The sequence below is a fragment of the Solea solea genome, chromosome 9 (assembly GCF_958295425.1).
Source record: "Solea solea chromosome 9, fSolSol10.1, whole genome shotgun sequence".
Lineage (NCBI taxonomy): Eukaryota > Metazoa > Chordata > Actinopteri > Pleuronectiformes > Soleidae > Solea > Solea solea.
Genome location: NC_081142.1, coordinates 21,795,443 through 21,821,865, shown reverse-complemented (window position 1 = coordinate 21,821,865; position 26,423 = coordinate 21,795,443). Strand labels below are relative to the sequence as shown.

Sequence of the window (26,423 nt, the reverse complement as noted above, 5' to 3'; positions counted from 1 at the left end):
GGAAACAAAAATCAAAACACTAAATTAGTTGGTGTATCAGTCAACAGTCTTCTTGAATTAATGCAATGTATTTTTAAATATTAAAATAACATCTTAAAATCATCAATGACATACAAAAACAAGGAAAGGCACATTTTTTGTTAGTTTGGCAACAAACAATGTAATGTATTTTTTTAGACTTATACTATTATAAAAAAATACATATTCCTTTGTCATCATTTGATAATAATCAAAACTTTAACGACAATTTATTTTTACTTGACCTAGTGCGGAACCAATGTATAAAACATGCATCCGGTCGGAACGTTATAGATGTGGGACGGGAGCGATGGAAAGATGGCGGCTGCTATGGTACAAATGTCATGTATGTACCGGGGCATGTTAGCGGTCAGAGCCACCGGCATCAGGACGCTGATTCCCGGGCTCATTCCGGCGCAATTCCGGGCCTTCTCGCTGCGGAAGGAGCCGGAGCTGGAGGAGAATCCGTATTACAACCAATACCAGGACAAGATCCAGAAGCTACGCAGGTTAGCCGACTAGCTCAACGCCGACTCTGTGACATCCGAATCTACGTTAGAAAATAACACACTTTTAAAGTAATGCGCTCATTGTCAAGTGTTAATGTTATTTAGACGATTGTTGGTGGTTGATTTGTACTACTGACACAATAAACATATGTTCGGCTCACTTTTGTAACCACAAGCAATGTAATTGCTTAGAAATGTATGTAGAAAAGCTGACAAACCCGTGAATGGATGAAGATTTTCATTCAAAGAAAGGTTTGTAGAAACATTAGTAACATGCTGAATATAATATCACACACACAGTCAAGAAGTGGACAGACTTTAATTGTTTGAACATCACTTTATTAATACCTGTTAGACATGTGTTGTACAGGTGTGTAGGGAGATTATACTGTATATAATCTTATTGGAAAATCAACCTTGCCTTGTCCACAACAATTTCGTCTGTTGATTGTTGTGTGAAACTATAGCTTTCAGCAAATATATAGTAATAGCAAGATAACAGTATACTTATGCAAACACCATACAAAACATTAATTGAGGAACATGCAATGAAGGTTTCCTATAAAATGTATCCAAAATACAGTTTGTCTTTTTTTTTTTTTTCAGCTCCAAACCACAGGAGTACAAGGTTCGACTAGACCAGCGTCATGAGGCCAAGAAGGAAGTGCTCGGACACTCGAAGCAGGCGGAGTTCGTCCGGCTCATGGAGCAGGAGGTGAAGTATCTGACAAAATTAATTAAAGTCAGAAATTCAAACACAACCAAAGTTGCACACATTTAAAGCACATGTATGTGTTTTACGGTCAGGTTATCAATCTGAACCCATTTTACCGTTAAATGCTACCACTGAGTGTGTTAGTTTGGACCTAAACTAGTCCTCCTTTGAGCTCATACTGGGCATCAATATAATGCAAAAGTATTGGAGGATATGATTCTGTGGTATAGATGAATGTGTGAAATGACTCTTGTTGTAATCTTTGCAGCTGGAGCAAAGGGACAAGATGGCTGCCGATGACGGGACATCAGGAGGTTTTACAAAGAACAAGGTGAGACAAAAGTTTTTTTTTTATTAAAGCAAATCATTTTATTATTTCAAACTATTATAGGATAGATACATCCCAGTCATTCAAAATTCATCTCAACATATCTCATCAAGTCAGACACGGAGTCCTAAGACCGCAAAGACATTTTGGTGAAATTGACCAGCACTAGATTAACTGGTCAAGCTGAATTTAACTGCAGTGTCACAGATTAATTTTCTGTTCATTTAAAGAGTTGTTTTGTTGTAACATTTACAGATAAATATATCCACTCACAGAACAAAACAACAATTATAGGATCTGAAGAAACACAAAAAGTATCAAAACAAAGATTAAGGTATAATGAAAAATGCAATATATTATAGTATTATAGGTGTAAAAGTGGTAAAAGGCAAGGGACTTATTAAAAACAGTGCATATTAAAAGCCACTGTTAACAGAGAGAGAGACAGACGGCATAAAACCTTAACTTTCTTTCTGGAAATGATGAATAATGAAAAAATAAAATGATCTGATATAAAGACACCTTGAATTTGTTTTAAAGACATCCTCAGCTGTCTTTAGGGAGGCAGTTCTACAGAAAGACAAAGATACCTCATAGAAGACCTGAGGTTTCTCAAAGGTTCATAGGGTTAAATCATATTTGATTAAGAGCTTTATAAACCAACAAAAGAACTGTCTTCTTTCTTAGTCATTGGTATTTGTCGGCATATGAGCATCTGTGGTTGAGATAAACAGTATGTTCTTCATAGAGACCAGATGTTTTACATGAATCAGTCCTGTGGGTAAAACCAGTATCAGCTCATGGTTTCCTGTGTTAAACCCATTGTTCCTCAGACGCTGAGCTCCATCCTTAACATGGAGATGATCCAGGAAAAGACGGGCGAGGAGATCACAGAGGTGAGTGTGTGAGGGACGGACGTTCCATCAGTGAGAACCTCCGCTTCTGTACGTCCTTCTGCTAATGTGGTTTTACTGGAACTGCTTTTCTTGTGTTTACTTCTCAGCTTTGGATGAAATATTTTTCAGCCAAGGACACGATTAGCGCCGCCATCCCAGTGAGTTTTTAAACACCACAGATATTCACCACTTTGCTGTTTAGTTAGCAGCTGTTTAGTTAATCTACTTCTTATTTCAGTCAGATTATGTGGCTCTTCTTAAAATGTGACAAAAACCAAAAGTCTATTAATTTGTTTGCAGTATGCATTTGTAACTTAGATTTTGAGATATTTGCAAGAAGACAATGGTTTAATGGACTCAAAAACAGAGATTAATATTCACATAGGCACATGCCTCATGGTGACATAATAATCTGTCTTTTCTTACCCTACAGGCCCAGATCTATGAGACAATTATCAACAGGTCAAAGTCCTGCCCGATGGTGAGATTACTGCTGCTCAGTTTCAGTTCTTTTTACATGTTTTATTATAAAAACAAAACAAAAAACAAGCACTGAGGTTTTATTCTTTGAGAACTTCACAAGGTCAAAGCTGTGTCAAGTCAAATGCTGGCAGATAACAGTTGAATCCATTAAAAGCAAGTTATAGATTCATCGAAACATGTCCTCTTCCTGTGTGTGGTTTCCTTTCCTCCTCAGTTCCTCTACGCTTTGCCTCAGAAGGAAGGCTACGAGTTCTTTGTGGGTCAGTGGTCCGGTCACGAGCTCCACTTCACCTCCCTCATCAACGTCCAGGTAAAATGTGCACATGGACACGTGTACACACACACACACACACACACACACACACACACACACACACACACACACACGCACACACGCACGTGCTAGTGTTAGCACGACACCGTTGACATTATAATCGTGGCATTCATGTTTATTTACAGTGCAACAAAAAGTTCCATCACCTCGATGCTTATAAAGACTAAAGAATTACAGCTATATACTAAAATATACTGTTCTGTATTATTGTGTCATAACAGTTGGATTATAATTAATTTATGCTCAAATGTCAGATACATGGAAGTAAACCTTTGTGTTTGTGTTCTTTTCATCAATATCTGTGCACATCATCTGCATCATTTGATTATCTGTATGTAAAGTAAAGGCAGCATAAATAAACCTTAACTTAGGATCCGACTCTGGCTGAGGGCTTTTATTTGAGACACAGGGAGGAGCTGGTTCTAATGGACTGGAGACTTGATTAATAGTTCAAACAGGTTTATGAAAAGTCTGGGAAACAAATCTATTTTTATTATGTCCTTAAAAAACTGCACAAAGATCAAACAATGTACAGGAAAATGTACATGCACTTCTGAAGTAATGTTACATCATGTTTTATTGTTCCAAATACGCTGTTGCGAAAGTTTTAATGCTTTGGATTAAGGGGGAGGATTAGGGCCAAATGTGAACTAAATTTAGAAAACGGCCTGACTTCTGAGATTAAATTCAAAATTTGGACTTTTTCTCTCAAAATTCTGACACTTTTTTCTCAAAATTCTGAATTTTTACTCAGAATTGTGGCTTTTATTTTTTAAATTTTGTTTCCACTAAAAATTATGATGTGGCCCTAACCCTCTTCCATACTTTGCTCCCTGTCCACAGATAAAATCATGTTTAAATTATATAATGATCATGTGATATGAAGGAAATCATTTTTAAACACTTTAAAATTTAGTTTTGACTGTTTCTTCCTGTTTTTGTCCAGACGCAGGGTGAGAACGCTCCCAGTCAGCTGATCCTCTACCATTACACAGAGCTGAAGGAGGAGAAGGGCGTGGTCCTCATGACGGCTGAGATGGACGCCAGGTTTATTGTAAGTCCTTTACATGCAGGTTACAGGATGGCAGCTCTGGCAGCTCTGGCATCACCTGAAACTGTATTTAATCCACCCACAGCCTCCTCAACCGGTTATTTTCATCAATTTAGAGACTGATTATTTCACCACACTTCCAGCACTCCATTATGTAAACGCTGATGATTATTGTCCTTAATAATTTCACATTTAAGAAAGGTGTTCGCCTACTTGTGTCATCAATCTGGCCTGGACTTTAAAATCAAGCTAAAGTCCGCCCTGCACTAGAGGATATTTGGCCATAAAGGTCGGCGGCTTCTGATTTGAACAGATTATCAGGCCAAATTATCCTTTAGTGGGAGGGGTTAACCGATGGGTTTTTAACGGTACCTGTCTGTCATCCTGGTGTGGGGCAGACTTAAAGTATCTTCTGTGCTCCTCCTCCTTCACAGACCGTCCACCAGGCCCAGTGCTTGGCCAACCAGGTGCAGCTGTTCTACGGCACACAGAGGCAGGAGACGTACCGACTGGTGGAGCTGTTCAACCACCAACCTGCAGACTTCAGACACATGTTGGTGATCGCAGAGCTGGAGCAGAGCGGCTTGGGTCCTGCAGTCTCTCTTGAGAGCTCGTAGGGAAGTCGTGGATGGACTGAGGTCGCCATCAGATCATCTGCGTGCCTGATTTACCAGAAACTGTTGCTCTTCAATTTACAGCTTCTCTGCTGAGGGTCGCTCCACTGAGTGTGAAGTTTGCAGCAGCAGCAGCAGCGGCTGTGATTCAGGCTCAAAGGAGCACAGGCTGCTTCTTGTGAACCATGAACTGTCTGGGTTCTCCTTAACCTGTGTCACACATTATTTCTTTGTGCAGAAATATGGAACTACAGGAGGTTTAATGTGGTTATTATTCAGTAAAATAACGTAAAAACATATGAAGAACATAGTGTCACTGTATTCTTCTTTTCAAAAGTATCTATTCTCAGAAAACTTGTACATTTAATGCTGAAATAAATACATTAGTGTCTCCACCCTTTTGCCCTGTAAACTAACTGTTAAGACATTAAGTTAAGGAAAGTGTCATGGACATGGACCAGGTGGTATTGTCAATAAAAACATAAAATATTCTGTGTTGTGTGAAAGGGAGTTGCTGTGAACTGATACAATAAAATCCAACAAGACGATGATACACAATTTGAAACCGTGATGACCGTAAGTGAGGAAAATCCGTTTCTTAATACTTGGAAATGTCACACCACAAATGTACACTCCTAGTGATTTATTTTAAGTGCCAAAAGGGAGGAGCCTGCATTTTTCCAGTTTTTTGTCTCATTTTAGACAAAATACTAAACTGACTTTTTTGTCACCTTTTAGACAACATACTAAACTATGACTTTTTGGTCTCATTTTGGACGACATACTTCAGTATGACTTTTTTTGTTACAACATCAAAGTAAAGTGACTTTTTGTCACATTTTGGACAACAAACTAACTTTTTTGTCACTTTTAGGACGACATACTAAAATATGACAATTTTATCACATTTTAGACGAAATGCTAAACTATGACTGTGTCCAAAATGAGACAAAAAGGTCACCATTTGGTATGTCGTCCAAAATGAGACAAAGTCACACTTTAGTATGTCGCCCTAAAAGTGACAAAAAAGTCGTACTTTAGCATGTCGACCAAAATGAGACAAAAAGTCATACTTTAGAATGTTGTCCAAAATCAGACAAAGTCATAGTTTAGTATGTTGTCCAAAATGTGACCAAAAAGTGATAGTTTAGTATGTCGTCCAAAATGAGACAAAAAAGTCATACTTTAGAATGTTGTCCAAAATCAGACAAAGTCATAGTTTAGTATGTTGTCCAAAATGTGACCAAAAAGTGATAGTTTAGTATGTCGTCCTTAAAGTGACAAAAAAGTCATACTATAGTATGTCGTCCAAAATGAGACAAAAAAGTCATACTTTAGTATGTTGTCCAAAATCATACAAAGTCATAGTTTAGTATGTCGTCCAAAATGTGACCAAAAAGTCATATTTTAGTATGTCGCCCTAAAAGTGACAAAAAAGTCGTACTTTAGCATGTTGTCCAAAATGAGACAAAAAGTCATACTTTAGTATGTTGTCCAAAATGAGACAAAAAAGTCATATTTTAGTATGTCGTCCTAAAAGTGACAAAAAAGTCATACATTAGTATGTCGTCCAAAATGTGACAAAAAAATCATACTTTAGTATGTTGTCCAAAATGAGACAAAAAGGTCACCATTTGGTATGTCGTCCAAAATGAAACAAAAAAGTCAGTTTAGTATGTCTTACAAAATGTGACAAAAAAGTCGTACTTTAGCATGTCGTCCTAAAAGTGACAAAAGTGACAGTCATAGGTTAGTATGTCGTCCAAAATGAGACAAAACAGTCATATTTTAGTATGTCGTCCAAAATTAGACAAAAAGTCATACTTTATTATGTCGTCCAAAATGAGACAAAAAAAGACATAGGTTCGTATGTCGTCCAAAATTAGACGAAAAAGTAATACTTTAGAATGTCGTCCAAAATGTGACCAAAAATGTCATACTTTAGTATGTCGCCCTAAAAGTGACAAAAAAGTCGTACTTTAGCATGTTGTCCAAAATGAGACAAAAAGTCATACTTTAGTATGTTGTCCAAAATGAGACAAAAAAGTCATATTTTAGTATGTCGTCCAAAATGTGACAAAAAAGTCACACTTTAGTATGTCGCCCTAAAAGTGACAAAAAAGTCGTACTTTAGCATGTTGTCCAAAATGAGACAAAAAAATCATACTTTAGTATGTCGTCCAAAATGAGACAAAAAGGTCACCATTTGGTATGTCGTCCAAAATGTGACAAAAAAGTCGTACTTTAGCATGTCGTCCTAAAAGTGACAAAAGTGACAGTCATAGGTTAGTATGTCGTCCAAAATGAGACAAAACAGTCATATTTTAGTATGTCGTCCAAAATTAGACAAAAAGTCATACTTTATTATGTCGTCCAAAATGAGACAAAAAAAGACATAGGTTCGTATGTCGTCCAAAATTATACGAAAAAGTAATACTTTAGAATGTCGTCCAAAATGTGACCAAAAATGTCATACTTTAGTATGTCGTCCTCAAAGTGACAAAAAAGTCATACTTTAGTATGTCGTCCTAAAAGTGACAAAAAAGTCATATTTTAGTATGTCGTCCAAAATGAGACAAAAAAGTCATACTTTAGTATGTCGTCCAAAATGAGACAAAAAAGTCATAGGTTAGTATGTCTTCCAAGCATGTCGTCCAAAATGAGACAAAAAAAGTCATAGGTTCGTATGTCGTCCAAAATTAGACGAAAAAGTAATACTTTAGAATGTCGTCCAAAATGTGACCAAAAATGTCATACTTTAGTATGTCTTCCAAAATGAGACAAAAAATTCATACTTTAGTATGTCGTCCAAAATCAGACAAAAAGTCATATTTTAGTATGTCGTCCAAAATGAGACAAAAACGTCATACTTTAGTATGTCGTCCAAAATGAGACAAAAAGTCATATTTTAGTAAGTTGTCCAAAATGAGAAAAAAACTTAATAGGTTAGTATGTCAACCTAAAAGTGACAAAAAGGTCATATTTTAGTATGTCGTCCAAAATGAGACAAAAAAGTCATAGGTTAGTATGTCTTCCAAAATGAGACAAAAAAGTCATAGTTTAGTAAGTCGTTACAATTTTGATAAAAAAGTCATCCTTTAGTATGTCGTCCAAAATGATACAAAAAAGTCATAGTTTAGTATGTTGTTAAAATTTTGACAAAAAAGTCATATTTAAGTATGTTGTCCAAAATGAGAATGCTGCTGAAAGCCTCTCTCTCTTAAAATAGTGTGAATATGGGACTTTTATTGTGAAACTTCTCAAAAACTGTACAGTAAAAATAGCATTCGTAGATGTTATAAACACAAGCTAGCCAGATCTGGTCAGAACTTAAGCAAAATGTATTTTTTATTACATCTCAAAATAGATAATTTTGTTCATTAAAATGTTGTGTATATGGGACTTTAAATTGAAATTTCTCTAACACTGTACAGTAAAAATGCCTGATTTACAATATGGTAGTAGTCATAGATGTTTTTTTTTCCTCAAAGTTGAATTTTTTTGGACTAAAATTTTACAATTCTAGTTCTCACCTAAAATATCTATTATGTATATGAAATGTATCCCTAAACAATACAAGGTCAAGTGATTCCAGAGACTTCACAAATGTTTTAAGCATATATTTCTTTTTACAATAAGCACAATCCTACTACAAATCACAGTCCTTGTGGTCTGGATTATCACGATATGATTTTCTGGTAAAAGGATAATTCAATGTACGATGCTCATTATTTAGTCCACAGACTCTCTGCTGGTGCCAGGAGAATCGAGAGGAGCTGAAGGAGGAGATGGTGTTAGTGTCTGGGACTCCAGAGGCTCGAGTCATGACATGAGGTCAATGCGACTTTTGCAGTCTCTCAGCATTCCTCTTATGTTTTTGCTGCTTCATTCAGTTCTGCTCTGTCCACGAGCTCCACACACACACACACACACAGGAAAAGATGAAAGATTAGACAGTTTCACAGGAGTTTCGGAGGGGAAAAAAAGCACACTGTCAGTGCCAATGTTTGCCCATGCCCTTTTCTGGGCCACTTAGCAAAAATGCACTTTGGTAAAAACAAATCTAATGTGGTAACATCTGTAGCGCTCATGGCAATCTTCTTCTTTTTATGAACACTAACTAACTAACGTTACGATTAATTGAGTAATCGTTTGGGCCATAAAATATCAGAAAACATTAATAAAAATGTTTATCAAACCTGGAAGGGATGATGTTCTCAAATGTCTTGTTTTTGTCCACAAACCAAAAATGGTTTGAGTTTTAATGATTTCTTTGTTGTATGGAGCAAAGAAACGAAGACAATATTCACATTTAAGAAGCTGAAACAATCAGAAATCTTGTTCTAATCAAATAGTTGACGATTCATTTAGTAATCGATTAACTCATCATTCAGTCATTGTTTCAGCTCTGACTGTGACTGTGTAATCTAACAGAACTCACAACACAGAAAATGTAACGTCAGCAAAACAAAGTTATTCAATTTTCACTTTTATTGTGTTCAAATATGAAAAGAAATACTGTGCAAATCCCCATTAGGGATGGTCAGTGAAAAAACTCCTACTCACAACAGCCTTATCAAACATTTACTCTCTCTCACACACACACACACACACACACACACACACAGTAGTAGTACAGAAAGCCAGAGGAGAGGAGAGCATTTAAGAAAGTGTGTCGTTTCTATCTTGAGTTCCTTCAAATCAGTGATTAACTTCACGATTAGTAACATAGTTCACATCACATCTGGCTTCCTGTACTTTTTTTAACTATGGACGTCCATGGCACAAAGCATTGTACAGACAAAACAGGAAAATACACCAAACAACAACGTGCTACACGTCTATCTGTATCAAAAATCACACAAACATATTCAAACAACACTATGAATAAAACTAACCTCCTCATTCCTAGAATTGGCTGACTGTAACATACTGTACATGTACAGTGGCTGGACTTGAACAACACTCACTCATTATTTCAATTAAACAGACAGATTATTGATCACTGTGTGGCTGATTTAGGCAGTAAAAACAACACAACTACCAAACCAGTCTGACATGCTTCTTCTAATCCAGAAAAAAAAAATACTTATACTTACAAATCTTTCTGTAATTATTTCACAGTAAGACACAATAAATGTGCTACTTTGTCGTTACCTTGGCCACAGAGGTAATGTTCTCATGAGTGGAAAAGAAATACTGAAACAATCTCCACGTTGTTTTGTGGAGGTCCAGATAAACGAGTGGATCCATGAGTTTTGTTTTCACTTGAGCCTTGACTTCTGAAAGCATCTCTCTAGTAACATTCTGCCTTACCTTCATTTCCTGTATTAATGCTACATACTTTACTGTAAAGGTGCTTTCACTAAAATGTTCCTGTTCAAGCAAGGGAACATTGACAACACTTCCCTGGTAAAATACTGTACATTTTTGTTTTCTAAGTCAATGTCACTGGGTTAGAAAAATAGCGTATGTTTTCATCATACAACATAACGATGGTCTGTTTTTTTCCTTAAACAATTGGGCTTAAAAACATAATTCAGATCAGATGTACATCTAAAAAACAATTGACAATTGTGTTTTCTAGTTAGAATCTGGTTAACACTGTTAAAGGCAACAAAGTGTTTGTAAACCAGACAGATCACAGTGCCCACTGTGCAGCTCAGACTACACTCCAGGCTCTTAGTGTTGAATCAGCTCATCGTAGACTCAGAACTTGTTCAGTTCAATTCCTGCAGTTTTCTTCTCAAGCTCAGTTTTTGTCTCAAAATGACTGAGCAGTAATAGAATCAGGGGGCACCAGCATGACTGTGATACACATAGACTCAGTTTGTGATACACCGGGATACACTTGCATCCATTTACAGTTGTTTGGGTTTTTTCTGTATTTAAAAAAATGCTACCTGGTACAGATGCTTGCGTTAATCTGATTGACCAACAGACTGAGGTACCATGAGTCTGTGCACAGCCTCCACTGTACCTGTGCTCCACCGCTGTGGTTCCCTGAGGGCATCCTCTGTTCTTGTGTATCAGTACATGGCCTCAGTGTCTCTGATGCTTCCAAACGACAAACTGAAAGTGCTCCCTAATCTCTTGGTAACCGCGCTGCCTTCCCTCTTCTTCTTCCTGTGCCAGTTCAGCAGGGAGGCGGAGCTCTGTCCCTTTGCGCCGCCCAACAGATGCTGGCGAGAGTTTTCTTTATCGCTGCAGTGGGAAAGCATAATGGCTCTCCTCTCCACCTGCTAACAGACACAGGTCATGTGAGCATGCATGTATTTATTTAAATAGATGCTCCAAAAACACACACACACACACACACACACACACACACATAGCCTTCTCTCAAGTGTATACCTGTGTGTCATGTGAGTGTAAAGTGACCACACTCAGCTCCGCTCCTCCGTCGCCGCAGCTCTTCAGCATGTGGACGACCTCACTGTGTTTGGCCCACTTACAGTCCTGTGCGTCCACTGCTACGATGTAGTCTCCTTCCCTCAGTCCTGCCTCCTGCACAGCACATGTAGCAGTGAGACGCGAGATCGTCTAATCATCACAAACATCGTTGTTTTTTTTAAAAATCATTTTCTCATCAGCTCTTGCTTAAAAACAAAGCTCTGGAAAAGTCTATTACTATTTATGTTTTTAAATAATTTTTTTATGAGTATTACACTTTAATTCTTCCTATGTTCCCTTGTCTAAACCTGTTGTTTTTGTAAAGCTTATAACTTTGGCTCAACTCCTGTTGTTTTCAATGTACAAATTAAATACTGTAAACATGACTTGACAGGGTTTGTGTTGTACAGAGTTGTTTTCGGAATGATTTAGTTGACGCCCCTTTTTTTCATGACGACAACGAGACGATGACGAGATAAACATGGATCTTTGATGGCGAAAACGTGACGAGACGTGTGTGAGACTAGAATGTTAGTGGGTGGTCTGTCTGACGTTGAAAATGCATGACATTTCTGCTTATTGTGCGTGTAATACGTCAACTAAAAACAAAAAATTCCTTGGTCCGTGTTTCAAGACGGCTCGAGTGGGATGACAGTGGCACTGAGGACAGTTACAACAACACTGGTGTCGTACCGCTGCACAGCCTCCGGGCACCACTCCTGCCACCAAGACGGGGGAGTCTCCTCTCAGTGTGAGGCCCAGGCTGCCCTCTCTTCTCTGCAGGCAGATCACTCTCTCCGGGCCCCAGCGAGCCCGTGCACAGAAAACGGACAGAGGCCCCTGCAGCACAGAGAAGATCCTCCTCAGCTTGAGAAACAGAAGTTGTGTGAACATTTTTTTTTTTAAAAATCATACTTTTGTGAGTTGCTTACCAGTCTTTGGAAGATGTCAGAGACTTGGATTTTAGAGAAATCGGGTGGAGTGATGTCTGGTTTCTGGTCCGTTTGAGCTGCTGACGGCAGGACCCAAAAGTCAGTGACCGTCAAATCACCGCAGATTGAAGATTATTCATTGTGATATGAGCTGACGTCTTACACTGTATCTCCGGAGGCTCGGCGGTCTCATCGAAGTCGTCCTCTCGGTCCAGCTCCGAGTACTTGTCCAAAGAGCGTTTGTGTGTGAGAGACAGCACGTCCTGCAGGATGTCCATCTTCCTCAGGATCTTACACAGGCTGTGCACACGCATGGCTTCCTCGTGTGTGATCACTGCGCGCCGCAGGTGAGCTTTACCTGTACACATGGAAGCAGAAATGTCAGTCAGTCAGTCATCATCTACCGCTTTATCCTCAACCAGAGGGTCGCGGGGGGTGCTGTGCCAATCTCAGCTACATCGGGCGATAGGCGGGGTACACCCTGGACAGTTCGCCAGTCCATCGCAGGGCCACACACAGATAGAGACAAACAACCATTCACTCTCACACTCACTCCTATGGTCAATTTGGAGTGTCCAATTTACCTAATCCCCACATTGCATGTTTTTGGACTGTGGGAGGAAGCCGGAGTACCCGGAGAGAACCCACGCACACACGGGGAGAACATGCAAACTCCATGCAGAAAGGCCCTTGTTCCAACCGGGGCTCGAACCCGGGTCTTCTCGCTGGCCCGGAAGCAGAAATGTAACAAACTAAATTCAACCTAATTGAAAGCTACTTTTCTTAATGCTGCTGTGAGAAAATGAGTTGATTGTTGAGTCTCATGCCAGTGTAACTCTAATGTCTCAGGTCACAGCGCTCAGTCCTGAGGCCCTCTCATTACGTGAGGCAATCCCAGGCAATCTCTTAATCTCTGAAACACATTTTTTTCTTCTTCCGTTGTGTTTTCAGCTGCGTTTATCCATTTGTCCATTCACCTCTGAGCAGCATAACTCAATTTCTATTTTGAGTAAATCTGTGAGTTATGGTACAAGGAAGGAATCACTCGATTTTGGTGTTGAACCAGACACAGATCCAGGATTAAGGATTTATTTTACTGTTTATCTTGCAAGATCGGGGGAGTATATTGACACTGGAGAAAACTGAGCAGTCAAACAGCTTGACTGATTTCTCAAGCTGTGTTTACTCCCGACTCTCTTTCAGTTCTTCAGGAAAAACAGCCAGCAGTGTGTCCTATCTCTCTCTTTCTCCCAGTCTTGTGATTTGTCAAAATCTCCCATAAATTTAGAAAAAGTCTAAAAATAAAGCAGTGTAACAGCAACTTGTATTGTATAATGTTTGGACTAGATAACACATCCCAGTTTAAAATGAACTCACCAAGTTTTTGTCTCTTTTCAGGGTCTTGTAGAACTTGGCTGAGTGAGGGTGCTGCAGGAGTGCTGACATACAACTGGAGGAAAGCCTTCTCTGCCTCTTCCTCGTGCTGCTGCTGATGTTCGTCCCCTTCCTGCTCCTCCTCCTCCTCCTCCTCCTCCTCCTCCTCCTTCTCAGCAGATGCTACACAACAGAATATACCAGGTCCTTGGTTCATTTGCATAGATGGAGACATGGGAGACTTTCTAAGGGTGTTGTGTCAACTTGCAATGAATCCTTAAGCCCTTCCTTCCTTCCATCCATCTATCTACAGTGATTTTATCTTCCTCATAACAACCTTTTGTTTATCAGAATACTGCTCAGAGTGTAATAGTGAAAAATCTATAATGATCTATAATGTCGGTGCAAATCTTTCTCATAATTAGATTTATTTAAAGATAGGACTCATGTCCCAACTGCACATTTATATAATGTAAGTGTTTTGGTGTACAAAACTCATTGCTTTATTCTTTAAGATTCAAAGCCGTTACTTACACATGTAGTCACAAAGCGCGACAGCGGTGTAGTAGTGCGAGAGTGCGCGGAAGTGTTCCGACTTGACCTGAACCATGGACGCCCATGAAAACGGCACATAGTCCTTCATCAGAGGCTGCGTCATGGTCTGCTGCACTAAAAGGTAAACGTCCGACACCTGCAGAAGACACAGAGTGTGCAACACTATTATTACAGCACATAGCAGTGTAGTAAGGACACAGACAGACAGACAGACCCGGAGATGTGTGCGCACTCACCCGTGCAGCCTCTTGTGCCAAGTGAAGTTGGGAAGTGAAGTTCGTGGTGTCCTGCGTCGTGAGAGTGACGCGCTCAAAGACGCACTCCTGCACCTGGGCAATCATGAGCCGCACCAGCATGCAGAGCGATGGACTGCTCATATCCAGACTCGGGGCATTGGAGAAATTCTCCTTAAGGTAATTAAATGCACCTAAACACACAGAGGAAAATAGTTTCACATGTAGGAGAACATAGATAGAATTCTAATTTAAATACATTGTGTATCTATAAGTATATGATAATAAAGGAACCTTGATTTCTTTTTTCTAGCAAGCATAATTAAAGTTGCAAGGACATTTATAGACACACACAATATTGAAAGATGTCCTGTTCTGAATTAACAGATGTTAAAGTTATATTAAAAAGCATAAGTACAATATATAAAAGGTTGACTATCTCATTTAATAATAGGTTGTAGCAAAAAAAAAGAAACTCTTAAGCACTGACAGTTGCAGAAGACCTATAATCATCTTTGTTTTTGTTTGTTCCAGATTCACCTGTCAGCCATTTTGGCTCATCTGTAGCCAGATTAATGTCCATAAATTGAAAAAGTAATGCAATAATTATTATGTAGTTTCAGTTATTCTCCATATCTTTATGACTTGAAGTGATCAGATCTTCCACAACATTAAAACCTCTTACAGAAACCTCTCGTTAACTTCAGAGTCTAAAGACAGAAATGGTTTGGACTGGAAATGTATTATAGCATAAATCATTTTGTGCTTTTTATAAACAAACCTAGTGTTTTTAACGGAACTGGACTGATATGATACCCTCGTTTTTGGCGTTTGTGAGAGCTCTGTCACCAATATTCTGAATCAGCTGCAACTGTGTGACAGATGTTTTGAAGAGACCTGTAAACATGCTAAAAACATGCCATTACAGTTGTCACTTAGACTAAATTAAATATGAGCAAACAGAGGTATGATTAAGCACAGAGGTTTTGTCCACAAAACAAGTGGACAAAGTTAGTGGAGCATTTGTTTGTTTGTGTGTGTGTGTGTGTGAGCCTCGGTACCTGCCGCTCGCTGAAAGGCATCGATAGCTCGGTCAATGCCGGCAGCTTCAGAGCGATCTTGCCGCGCTCCGATCTGTGTGTACAGAGCACCAATGTTGAACAAGACGCTTCCTTTCTCAAAAGCCAACGCGCGCTGACTCGACGGGACACCCGTGAGAGAGTCGTACCTGTGAGGGACACAAGAGAGACCGTTTAGATCAAAGTCCTTACATCACGACATGACTGAAAGCTCCTTCACTAGTACACCGCTGCCTTAGATCACCTACCAGTGGAACTGAACACCGAGGTTCTTGTGTGGAGAAAAGAAGCGCTGGTCCAGGTAGTACAGCTGGTTGTAGTACTCCATCAGCAGCTCAAGGCCGGCCTGGTTACGACTGGGTGTACGCATAGCCTGATCCAAAGACAACATAAAGGTGCTTCAAACTGTTTCCCACATGTACATAAAAAAATGTGCTGTCAAGTGCAGTTGATTCTCTCTCATATGAGCTCATTTAGACTTGGATTATACAAGGGAGGTGAATCTCTGGAATGACAGCTGCCCAATTCTGCATTTACATATACAGTTTGTAAAGGGACTCTTTCCTCAGTCAGTTTTAACCACTGCCAGGGGGGTACACTGATTCTCCACAGCTACTTTAATAAAACCTGTTGAACGAGACAAATGTTTGTTTTGTATTACGACGTATGAGTGAATTTATTAACCTGTCTGAGCTCCATAAGCTCTTTGATCTCCTTGTCGTACAGAGAGCTGTCCTCTCCGTAGTGCTCACAGATGAAGTCCTAAGAGAGGAGGCAGACAGTTTCAGAGTCACATACTGTATACACATTTTACAGATTATGATATCAAGCTGCATATGACTTTATTATTTTAAACTGTGTCACTCAGTAACAGAGACATTAGACAAACAAATAAAGACACATTTTAAAACTTCAAAGACGTTTGGGCAACGTGATACAAAACATGATTAAAACTAAAATGTTGATTTTGATGTCATTGGGGACTTTAAAGAGCAGAGTATTTGTTGCATCGCAGTCACCTTACGTTACAATATTTCCCTCAGCGACAATGAAAACTTGTCTCTGATTGTTGTGTAAAAAATCTATATCTTACAGAAAATATTGTGCACATAAATTGATAAAAACTCATCAGATGAGCAGCTTGTGATCATTTTTACTGGGTAAATGAGACAAAATCAAAATGAAGGAAATTGTGAGCCAATGGATGGCTTTGGACCTCACCTGGACAGAAAGTGTAAAGTCCACGTCTTTGGTTTCTTTTAAGCCGAGCGGGATCATTGGAACATTCACAGCCTCACTGTAATGGAGACATACATGTGGTTTGTGTGTAAACCTGTCAACACCAACATGTACACACACTTCATGTTTCAACAAAGCCAGAGTCAGCAGTGCCATCTGCTTATTTTGAAACTCTCCTTGAGAGCTTCATCCTGCTAATGAGCAAAGCTAAAGCCAAGTATTAACTCTTCCAGCTTTGACCACAGAGCCCCACAACCCCGTAGTAACCTCTGCTCACCCGCACGCTCACACTCTCTCCCACACACACACACACATACACTCTACCTGTCTGTCTGGTAGGCCTCCATGTTGCTGTTGAGCTCCTCCAGTTCTTCTTTCAGCAGCTGCAAGTTGGAATTGACAAAGCTCAACTCCAGAGCAACTGTCTCCTTCACCTTGTTGTTGGTTGTCGCCCTGCAGGATTTAAAAAAAAAAGAAGGAAAAAATAAGCACAATTCTTCAATAACTGTATGTTTCTACTGCACTTTTTGTTGTATATGCAGAACAGTAAAATGTAGTAAAAATGAAGCCAAACAAATAAACAAATGAGCAAACAGGTTACAGTCTCCTACTCTGTGTCTACTGTAGGTGGATGTATGCATTATTTTTCTTCCGTACTCAAAGCTTTAGATCTTTGACGGGAAGCCCGTTTAATTTATGCATCTATCTCTACAACCTCTCCTCCACCACACTCATTCAGCCCATGACAATCCACTCCTCCATCAAACACAAGGAGGCGGGGCGGGGGTCAACAACACACAACGTTCCTGGAAATCTTTAGCATAATGGTGTTACCATGGTGACTACTAATGCCATACACGTTGATAAAAAAGTGGCCAAGAAAATCACCCTAACAATTCTGCATTCATTCAGTTGCACCTGTTCAATGATGAAGCACAAACAAGAGGGCTGTGAGACACAACTGATTCACAACAGTACACACACATAATCCTGATTTGTTCTGAGCAGCACACATAAGGGCATGATGCAGTAAACTGGAAGAGCCTTCAATCTTTATAAAAGTTCCAAGGATATATTAAAAGCTGCTGGTACTGAGCGAGTCATCAGATGTGTCAACAGGTGGGAGATCCAGGGAGGGAAAGAAAGTGTCAAAGGCAAACTCTGACTCATATGAAACAGGCTAAGCACTGTTTTAGGTAATAGATACACAAAAAGTAGCACTTCACTGAGCAAACAGGCTGACACAGAGGTCACAGAGTACAATCAAAGTCAACAGTGTGGAATCATTAAAGAAATATATGGCATGAAAACAAATTGTGAATATAGAGAATCATTATTACTTTCCTGATTTTTATTATTAATGTATAACAACTAAATTCTTTGAAAACACTACCACTTCACACACAGGGTATACCCAAGGATCAAGCCAAGGACAATCTGATTAGTCAGCTTTAAAAAGGCTGTCAAATATCCCCTCACACACACACACACACACACACACATGTCCAACATACTACAGCTTTTGAGGGGAAAAAACAAGTATTTTTTGGAATAAAGCAGGAAATCTGAATCTGAGAACAAGTTGTCACCATTTAACTGGCAAGACAAGATAAAAATAGTTACTGCCCCCCCCCGAGCTGATTTTTCACAGAACAACAGAACCTGTAGCACACACTGTGACATCGTCACAAGCCAATCACAAACCCTGATGAGTTACAAACTCATCATGACCCAATTCAGATGAGTTTCAGGTGAGTGAACCCAAAAAGGGATTGTTGTGTTAGTGGGAAATTAGTTTGTGTGTGTGTGTGTGTGTGTGTGTGTGTGTGTGTGTTGACTATTCCAGTTGACCGGAAAAGGGGAAGGACAGAAAAAAAAAACGACAGGTCTGATGGTGCCAGACAAATAAGTGGGGGGATGAGTCTGTCAGCGCTGCAATGGAAAACTGTGCATGGGAACAGGGCAGGAGGCGGACACAAAGCCAGCTGATTACAGGCTGACAGACTGTGTGGGGGGCCTCTTTGTCTCTGTGACCCACCGTCCTACAGAAAGAGCAGGAGCACTTGTTTTATTTCCCCTAAACTGAGTCATCACGTTTTAGTAACCAGTCAAAAACAGACCTGGGGAGAGGGATTTAAAAACCAAACCAAAAACTTATTCCAATCTACTGTCTATTGATGATATTATTGATTAAAAAAAAGTAGTATTTGATGTTTTTCTCCATGTTCTTAATTCACATTGAACTAAAACTATTGAATATTGTTGATTTTCTTTTCTTGAGTAAATCACATGGATATTGGTGAAATGAAGATTTCATGAGCACATGTTTCTAATTATCTTTTTTGTCTGATTTGAATCCAAGGATATTCTGTTTAGCATCACATCGGAGAAGAAAGAAATCAACCAATTCTTCCTAACTACAATAATAAATTATCAACTCCATCTGTTAACTGACAACTCTTAGTTTTATATACTTATTAGGGTCTCCTAATAAGTTCACCTGGTGTACAATGATCCTATTTTAAGGACTTATTATTGACTATTATCTTTTGATTTGGGACCATGTGTTAGTCAAGAAAAGCAATGTACAGTAATGTCATATGTTGTTCATTTATAAATACATACGGAATTAAAAAAACATTATAAGGTCTGCTGTCTGAGAAAGTTCTTTAAATTGCAGTGCTGAGATAATAGAGACGAGTGAAGCTGCCTTTCCTTTTGATACTTTTGTTGTTTTCTGTGTTAATCTTATTAGATTCCGACACTGCGCTGCTAAGGAGGCAGAAAGTAGCTGCTTGTTTTAATTAAGTGGCTCCTCCTCCTCCTCCTCCTCCTCCTCCTCCTTCCTTCCTCCTCGGGTCTTAATGAGTAACAGTTTACTCCACAACCAGTATGTTCTCAGACTTCTGCAAGGAAAGGCTATTCTTGTTGTAAATGTTCTCCAAGCCGCAACAAAAGGTGCAGACCAAATGTATGCACATACATTAAAACCTATAGATTTCTATATCTGGCTGACAAACAGGCACAGTCTAAGAAAGAAAGAAAGAAACAAGAGACAAGGCACAGTGAGCTGGAGAGGATCAAGATGATGTTAATGTTCTCAGGGAGAACACTTTGATGTTCTGCCACCATTTCTTTTTTGGTTTCCCTCATTTCTTCACCAATAAAACTCTTGCACGCAGTGTGAATGACAGCCTGCTGCTTAAAGAGTACATAGCCAGCACAGTTCACTCGGTTGATTTGGCTGCAAAAGAATGCAGGGTTCATTATTGTTGAGTATTTAAAAAAAAAACATTACTATTATTATTATTATTATTATAAAAGATTAAAGGAAGATGAGACACAAACATACACAACACAAAAGCCGAAAAGCCACATCAGCATGCATTTTTTTACACACAGAGAACACAAACAGAGCCATAAAACTGGGCGGTTCTGGTGTTTGTCTGCGTGTGTGTGTTTGAGGGGAGTGATCTCTGACCTTTTCCCAAAAGCAGACAGCACCACAAAAGTGACAGAGCAAAACAAAGAGTAACCAAACACACATAGAGAGAAGACCTAAAGAGCATGTATCACTCCATCTTAGAGGGAAGACGGCTTGGCCCTTTCAAAATAAAAGAGTGACAGATTATCCACTGGTCTACCCTCATATTAGCAATGGAACAAGGAAGTCTAAAGTGAAAGGTAAACAGAAGAAGGTGGCCGTACAAGTACTGTACAAGTGCAGCAACAAGTTGTCTCTCTACAACAAGAGTCCCATCGGGAAAATGCAAGCACAACCCACAACAAGTACAACCCACACTAACATTGTTAGTGGGAATTTCAACCCTTATGAGGACTGACCTGAAACTTATCTCAACAGCTCTGTTCACAGGATTCATGAGGGAGTTTAAATAGTTGGACAGTGGCAAGCGACCTTACCAACTCTATTTGAGCTGCAGCTCAAGTACAGTGGTGCCAAGTCACCAAGAGCATAGAAAATAAACAGTTACAGTTGCAGTTAATTTCTCCTCCTTATTATAAATCATGTGTTTTTGTTCTAAGAAATTTTACACTTATATATTTTACTGAAGTTGCAAAGTCAAGTTTATTTATTTTGTTTTTTGATTGCCTGCTTTATTCACTCACTCACTCATTTTCTACCACTTTATCCTCCACATGAGGATCGCAGGGGGCTGGAGCCAATCTCAGCTGACAAAGGGTGAAAAGGTGGGTTACACCCTGAACAGATGACCTGTTTCATGAATTTAATATTGAGTTTATACATAATTGTTGTTGACAATACCACATTGCAGAGCAAACATTAAATGTAGATTGGAGATACAGACCATTAGTGTTTCATATTTGGTCACTGATGTTAAGAAATTTTAAAATTGAAAATGTACGGCCTTTATTGTCATTGTACAGGCCCCTGACTTCTAAAAATGGGTATCAGCCATAGAAAAACCCAAGTCTGTTGACCTAATTGTCTCCACCGTAGGTCTGGAATACAGAAAGACAACCATTTGGCACATCCCAGCACCTCACCTGAACAGGTTTTCTGCTCCAGCTCTCATACGCATCTCCTTGTTGATCTGCTGGTTGATGCGAGCTCGCCTGTGCTGCAGTTTACTGCGCTGAGTCTGAGCGAGAGGATCACATCCCTGCAGAGGTGATAAAAGAAAAGGAGAAAGGAAGACATTAGAGAGAGAGTAGTGACAACTAATTGAGTTACAGAATCTTACAAAAGTAATAATTCCATAACAAACGAGAGACATAAATTCATGCATGGTTCTCAACCACTTAAGAGATGTTAATTATGTCATTGCCTGCCTAAGTCTGGATAATATCCAGAGAATTGGGTCCAGACATTCTCCAGTGTTTGTAGGAGAGAGAACACTCACCCATTCAATTTCCATGAGTTTCACCTCCTGCGTTCTCACGGGAGTTCACTCGGGAGTTCACTCGGACATTATCTGAAGATTTGACTAGGGAGCTGACAGGAGCGGTTCACTCACACAACCCCTCCAAAGAACTGACTAGACCTCAGTGCAAGAGTCAAGATTCATACTCCATATGCTATGAGTGTTCTTCAGAGCTGTAAACTATAAAATACATTTTTTTAAGCCATAGAATAACATAATAGATCAAATAAAGTAGTTTTTTGGCCAGCATCGAAAGATCTTGAGAGACAGCCCCAACTTACGCTTACCTGATATGATGTGAAATGCAATTTGCTTGGTATTATTTTCTAGTTCTATAATGCAAGAACACCTTATTTTTATGCAATTAATAAAATTAATAAAAACAACACCACTGTCTCATATACAGTATGATCAAATAAACAAGGTCTGCTCAGAGAATAACAGAGGAACACAGCTTTTTCCATTCATCTTCAAAAAGGCAATACATTTTACTGTTTGTCCAGCATGTAATCCTTATCCGTGAAAATCATAAGGGAACAATTTTTTGCTCAAAGTCCAGTCAGCTTCACGTGGCTATTTTAAACGTCATTGGTATTATTGGTACAGGCTGAATAGAAACGGACCAGAGACCCAGCAAAACAACATGTCTGAGGAACTCATGGAAGAGATGAGTCTGTCGGAGAGGTGGGGTAACTGGAGGCTCAAGAAAGGAAAAACCTAGTTGAAGAATTAAATAATCTAACATGGTGCAGCAAGAGGAGAAACTCCCAAACCCAGCAGGATCCTATCATGTTTATAATGGTGATATATCAGAGCTGTGTATCTGCCTGAAGATTTAAGGGCCTCTTAAATCTCACTTTAACAGGCATTTTGCCAACAACACCCAAACAGATTCCCCAAAGATGACTGTAACTCTGCTGCTCACAGAAATCAACAACTGATCATAACAGTGCTCCACTGTTCACGATAAAAAAAAACCCAAACAGATGTACAGTAACATGACAGATGGAGCAGCTCCACTCTAAACATGCGGAATACTCCCCTTTCCTTATCCTTGTGGCTCCCTACTTTGCATTCTCTCTCCCTCCTTATTACATACGTTTATCATTTTCTCACAGTCTTTCTGCCTCCATCTTTCTCATTCCCTCTCACCCAGTTAAGGTGTTTATTTAGCATGCACACATCCAGTAATCCTCGGAGTGCCTGTGTGGATTAGGCCTGTGGCCAAGCTCCCACCTCTGCACCACCATCGGGACAGCAGGAAGAGGGAAGCAGCTCGACATCTGTGCAATCAAAGACGAAGCACATTCATCTTGTTCATCAGTAGCACTGGTACAAACATGTAAACCACTATAACAATCAATTACAAAAACAGATATTTTCCCCACTTGTATTTAGTGGTTTCTTGCCACAGTTTAGATTTTATTCGCAGATAGCTACCTCTGAAGTGCTGCCGCTCCCCAAATACAACAAAGATGAATTGATTTCACTGTGTGGTGCTCACAGCATTGAAAAATAAAACAGAGCACAACAAATCTGATTAGAGTTGGAATTACTTTTTGTCTTTTTATGGGTGGTGGTGGTGATGATGTACAAACCTCCCACATGTCAACACACTGTGGATTCCATGAGCAATAACACACACTTTTACACAAATAAAAACAACATACTTCATACATATCCCTTTGCACATTAAGCTACTTTCAGTTGATAGAGGGATATTTCGGCTTCATCCAGTTGAAACATAATACCGCTGAGTAATCCCCACAGGGAAATTAAATAAAAACATGCGTTGGCCGGGAATCGAACCCGGGTCAACTGCTTGGAAGGCAGCTATGCTAACCACTATACCACCAACGCTGCCACGACAGAATAGCTGACTGCAGTAGGAAAAATGACCTGCAATACCTCTCCTCGACACACTGAGGGTGTGCAGTTTTTCACTGAGTAAACCACATGTGACGACCACAAAACCATATGCAAGTGAATAAACTGAAATCAAAGCTAATCTTTGTTGACAGACACATAAACTTGAGTCTTTGCAAATGAGCTTCATACAGATTCACATTCAAGAAGCTGAAAAATCTGAGTACTTGTTTTAATCATTAAAAAACACTCAAACCAATTAATCGATTATTAAAATAGTAGAACTTGATTAATAATCAATTAATAAAATAATCATTGTAGCCCTATTTGAAATATAAATAGAACTATACAATCAAATCACGATAGTTTAGAACAGAGACCAAAAGGTGCTCCTAATGAGGCAGAACCTATATTCTAAAGGAACTGGTTATGTTAAGTGCTAAGATTTGTGATTAGGTTAAGGTGAAGGTAACGCTTTGGCAAGGCTGTCAAATTGAATGGAATTCAATGCAGGGTCCTTGAAAGGATAGCTGTGCAGAAATTGAAATTTTTTCAAACAATGTCCTTTCCAAGACCAGTTTTCCACATGTGGACCAAAGTTTGGTCCTAATGAGGCAGAACCTAATTTCTGGGTAAGTTTAAGAGAGGCATGTGCATTGTTGTTTTGGTAAAGGTTAGGGTTATACATAAACAACTTATGATAAGAGTTAGGAATATCACTTTATTTATTGTAATCAACAGGTATTTAGTATCATGACAACAAATAATCAGATGACACGTCTTCAACTGATAAGTGACATACAGTTGACTGTAGATTATAAGATGGTCTACAGATTCTAACCCTAACCCTATATAAAAGTGCCTGTTTTCTATAAATACTACTTTTGCAGTGTTATTAACCTTCATTTAACTGCTTCTCTGTAGATTATGTCACTTACCAGTCGAAAGTCAACTATCCTGTCGTTGACGATCAACAGACTATTAGTAGGGAAACTACACGTGCATCTGTAAACGTGTGACAGGGCAATCTAATTCAGTGGTTCTCAAACTTTTTGATACCAAGTTTTTACCAAGAAAATATTGAGCTCTTGAAGTAACAACGGTAAAATACAGTGGTGCAAATAGGCCGAGCAAAGTCAGCTACGGACTTTTCATAGGAGGCAGATTTATTCCCAATAAGATAATTTGCTCTCTCATCATCCTCCTCTTCCTAGTATAGTGAAATTAGATTAAGATTGAGCAAGAGATGAGGTGATTTTCCTCCAGGTACCACAGGGAAAACTTGCATACCACTGGTGGTACACGTACAACAGTTTAAGATCCATGGGTCAAAGTCAAGTGGAAAACACTTGAGACCAGTAGATATGAATCAGTGTCAATTTATTAATGTATTATTTGTTGACATGATACTAGTAGAGAGTCAACGGTGGACTTTCAAAATAAAGTGAAACCTTACGTTTTGGTTATTACACTTATACAAAACCATATTCTACTGCATATATTTATCCTGCAAGTACACTTATTTATACTACTCTTATAATGTTAATGTTTCAGCACTACAATGGTAGTGTTACCTCACTGCACATAGCTGTACATACTGTACACATCTGTCCATATGGTTCATACTGTATCTATTAACCATATGTATTCTATCTTATAATATATTCTATTAATACACTGCATATATCTATATTATTCTTAATACTATTATAATGTTACTGCTACTACATTGCGCCTATCTGTACATGTTTATTCCTACATTGTTCGTATTACATGGCCATATTTATTATAAGGTAACCACTAATACACTGTAAAATACTTATATTTTTAATTTATAGTACCACCTTCTGTACCAATTGTCGATACTTGTATACCAAATTGCACTTTTCTGCTTTTTCGTTGTCTTTGTACTTGTACACAATGACAATAAAGTTTAATCTAATCTAATCTACAACTGCCCGAAAAACGTGTGTGTCTAAAAAACGTACAAACCTATCTTTGTGGGGACATTTTGCCTGAAACCCACAACTTTAAAGGGCTTTTTCAGGGTTGAATTATGTCGTTAAGTTTGTGTGTACCTGGTATTGCTTAAGTTTGGGGATCTAAAATTGTATACACACTCACATTATGGGGAATGGTCTTCCTTATGGGGACAAAAATAAAATCACCCGTGTGTGTGTGTGTGTGTGTGTGTGTGTGTGCAGGTGCTTCACCTTTCGGATGCTCCCACCGTGACCGCCCTCTATGGGTACCGTCAGGGACATATCGTCGTCCGAGGCACCGCCGTCAGACAGCGACATTTCAGACTCTCTGCGAAAAGTAAATTCATGTACGTTATTTTTTCAAAAGAAGCGTCACACACTCACAACACACTAGTCTGTATTTTACACACGCGTATTACAAAAGTTAACTCATCAAAAGTACGGTAAATTAGCTAACGAGTCGCGGTTTACGCCACTTGCCTGGTCACAGGTTCCTCCATAATGAAGCAACGACACCGGCGAGTAAAAGGTCCCTACATTTCTCCAGCGTGGTACCGTTTCAGTAAAGTCAGCCAACGGCAGAGCGTAAGGAACAACTTTTCACAGTGGAAAACAAGCCCAGCTTCTCCTCGTTACATCGTGAAATCTCCTCCACCTCCTCCTCCGCTTACTTATTTTTTCTCTCATTTGTGTTCAGCTTATTCACCGAGGCGGGTCATGAAGGGGAGACACTGGCCAATGACGTTGCAATCTGACAGAGTGACAGCCACAGTGACCAATCACAGGAAGGATTAGGGGCCGGACGATTGCTGATGCTGACCAATGGCAAGGCGCTCATAGCGTCTCCTTCTCTTTGGGTCGTTGCCTTGACGACGTCAGGGTTGAGGCTTGTGTGCGTGTGTGTGTGTGTGTGTGTGT

General features: G+C 39.3%; 2 protein-coding genes and 1 non-coding gene across 5 annotated transcripts; 1 reads left to right on the top strand and 2 right to left on the bottom strand.

Moving 5' to 3' along the window:
- The first annotated feature begins 312 nt into the window (after positions 1-312).
- Positions 313-5,440, top strand: atpaf1 (ATP synthase mitochondrial F1 complex assembly factor 1). Its single transcript, XM_058638553.1, has 9 exons — positions 313-527; positions 1,134-1,242; positions 1,511-1,573; positions 2,404-2,466; positions 2,574-2,624; positions 2,900-2,947; positions 3,164-3,259; positions 4,230-4,337; positions 4,769-5,440. Exons 1-9 carry the CDS (start codon positions 313-315, stop codon positions 4,949-4,951), a joined length of 936 nt encoding a protein of 311 aa, XP_058494536.1. The 3' UTR covers positions 4,952-5,440.
- A 3,981-nt stretch (positions 5,441-9,421) lies between these two features.
- rhpn1 (rhophilin, Rho GTPase binding protein 1) lies at positions 9,422-25,867 on the bottom strand. 3 transcript variants are annotated; one of them, XM_058639348.1, is made up of 15 exons: positions 25,737-25,867; positions 21,281-21,396; positions 17,078-17,206; positions 16,736-16,811; positions 16,199-16,276; positions 15,763-15,887; positions 15,497-15,663; positions 14,439-14,629; positions 14,182-14,338; positions 13,651-13,830; positions 12,437-12,631; positions 12,274-12,353; positions 12,035-12,181; positions 11,303-11,455; positions 9,422-11,190 (listed from the first exon to the last, which is right to left on the bottom strand). In XM_058639348.1, the coding sequence occupies exons 1-15, from the start codon at positions 25,821-25,823 to the stop codon at positions 10,978-10,980; spliced, it is 2,094 nt and encodes a 697-aa protein (XP_058495331.1). In that variant the 5' UTR covers positions 25,824-25,867; the 3' UTR covers positions 9,422-10,977. The 3 variants fall into 3 exon arrangements, with proteins under 3 accessions (XP_058495331.1, XP_058495333.1, XP_058495332.1); XM_058639350.1 differs by having other exon boundaries at positions 9,422-11,187; positions 12,274-12,350; XM_058639349.1 differs by having other exon boundaries at positions 12,274-12,350; positions 25,737-25,866.
- Positions 23,446-23,517, bottom strand: trnag-ucc (transfer RNA glycine (anticodon UCC)). The gene has a single exon. It is a non-coding gene; the product is annotated as a tRNA-Gly (tRNA).
- Positions 25,868-26,423: the final 556 nt, after the last annotated feature.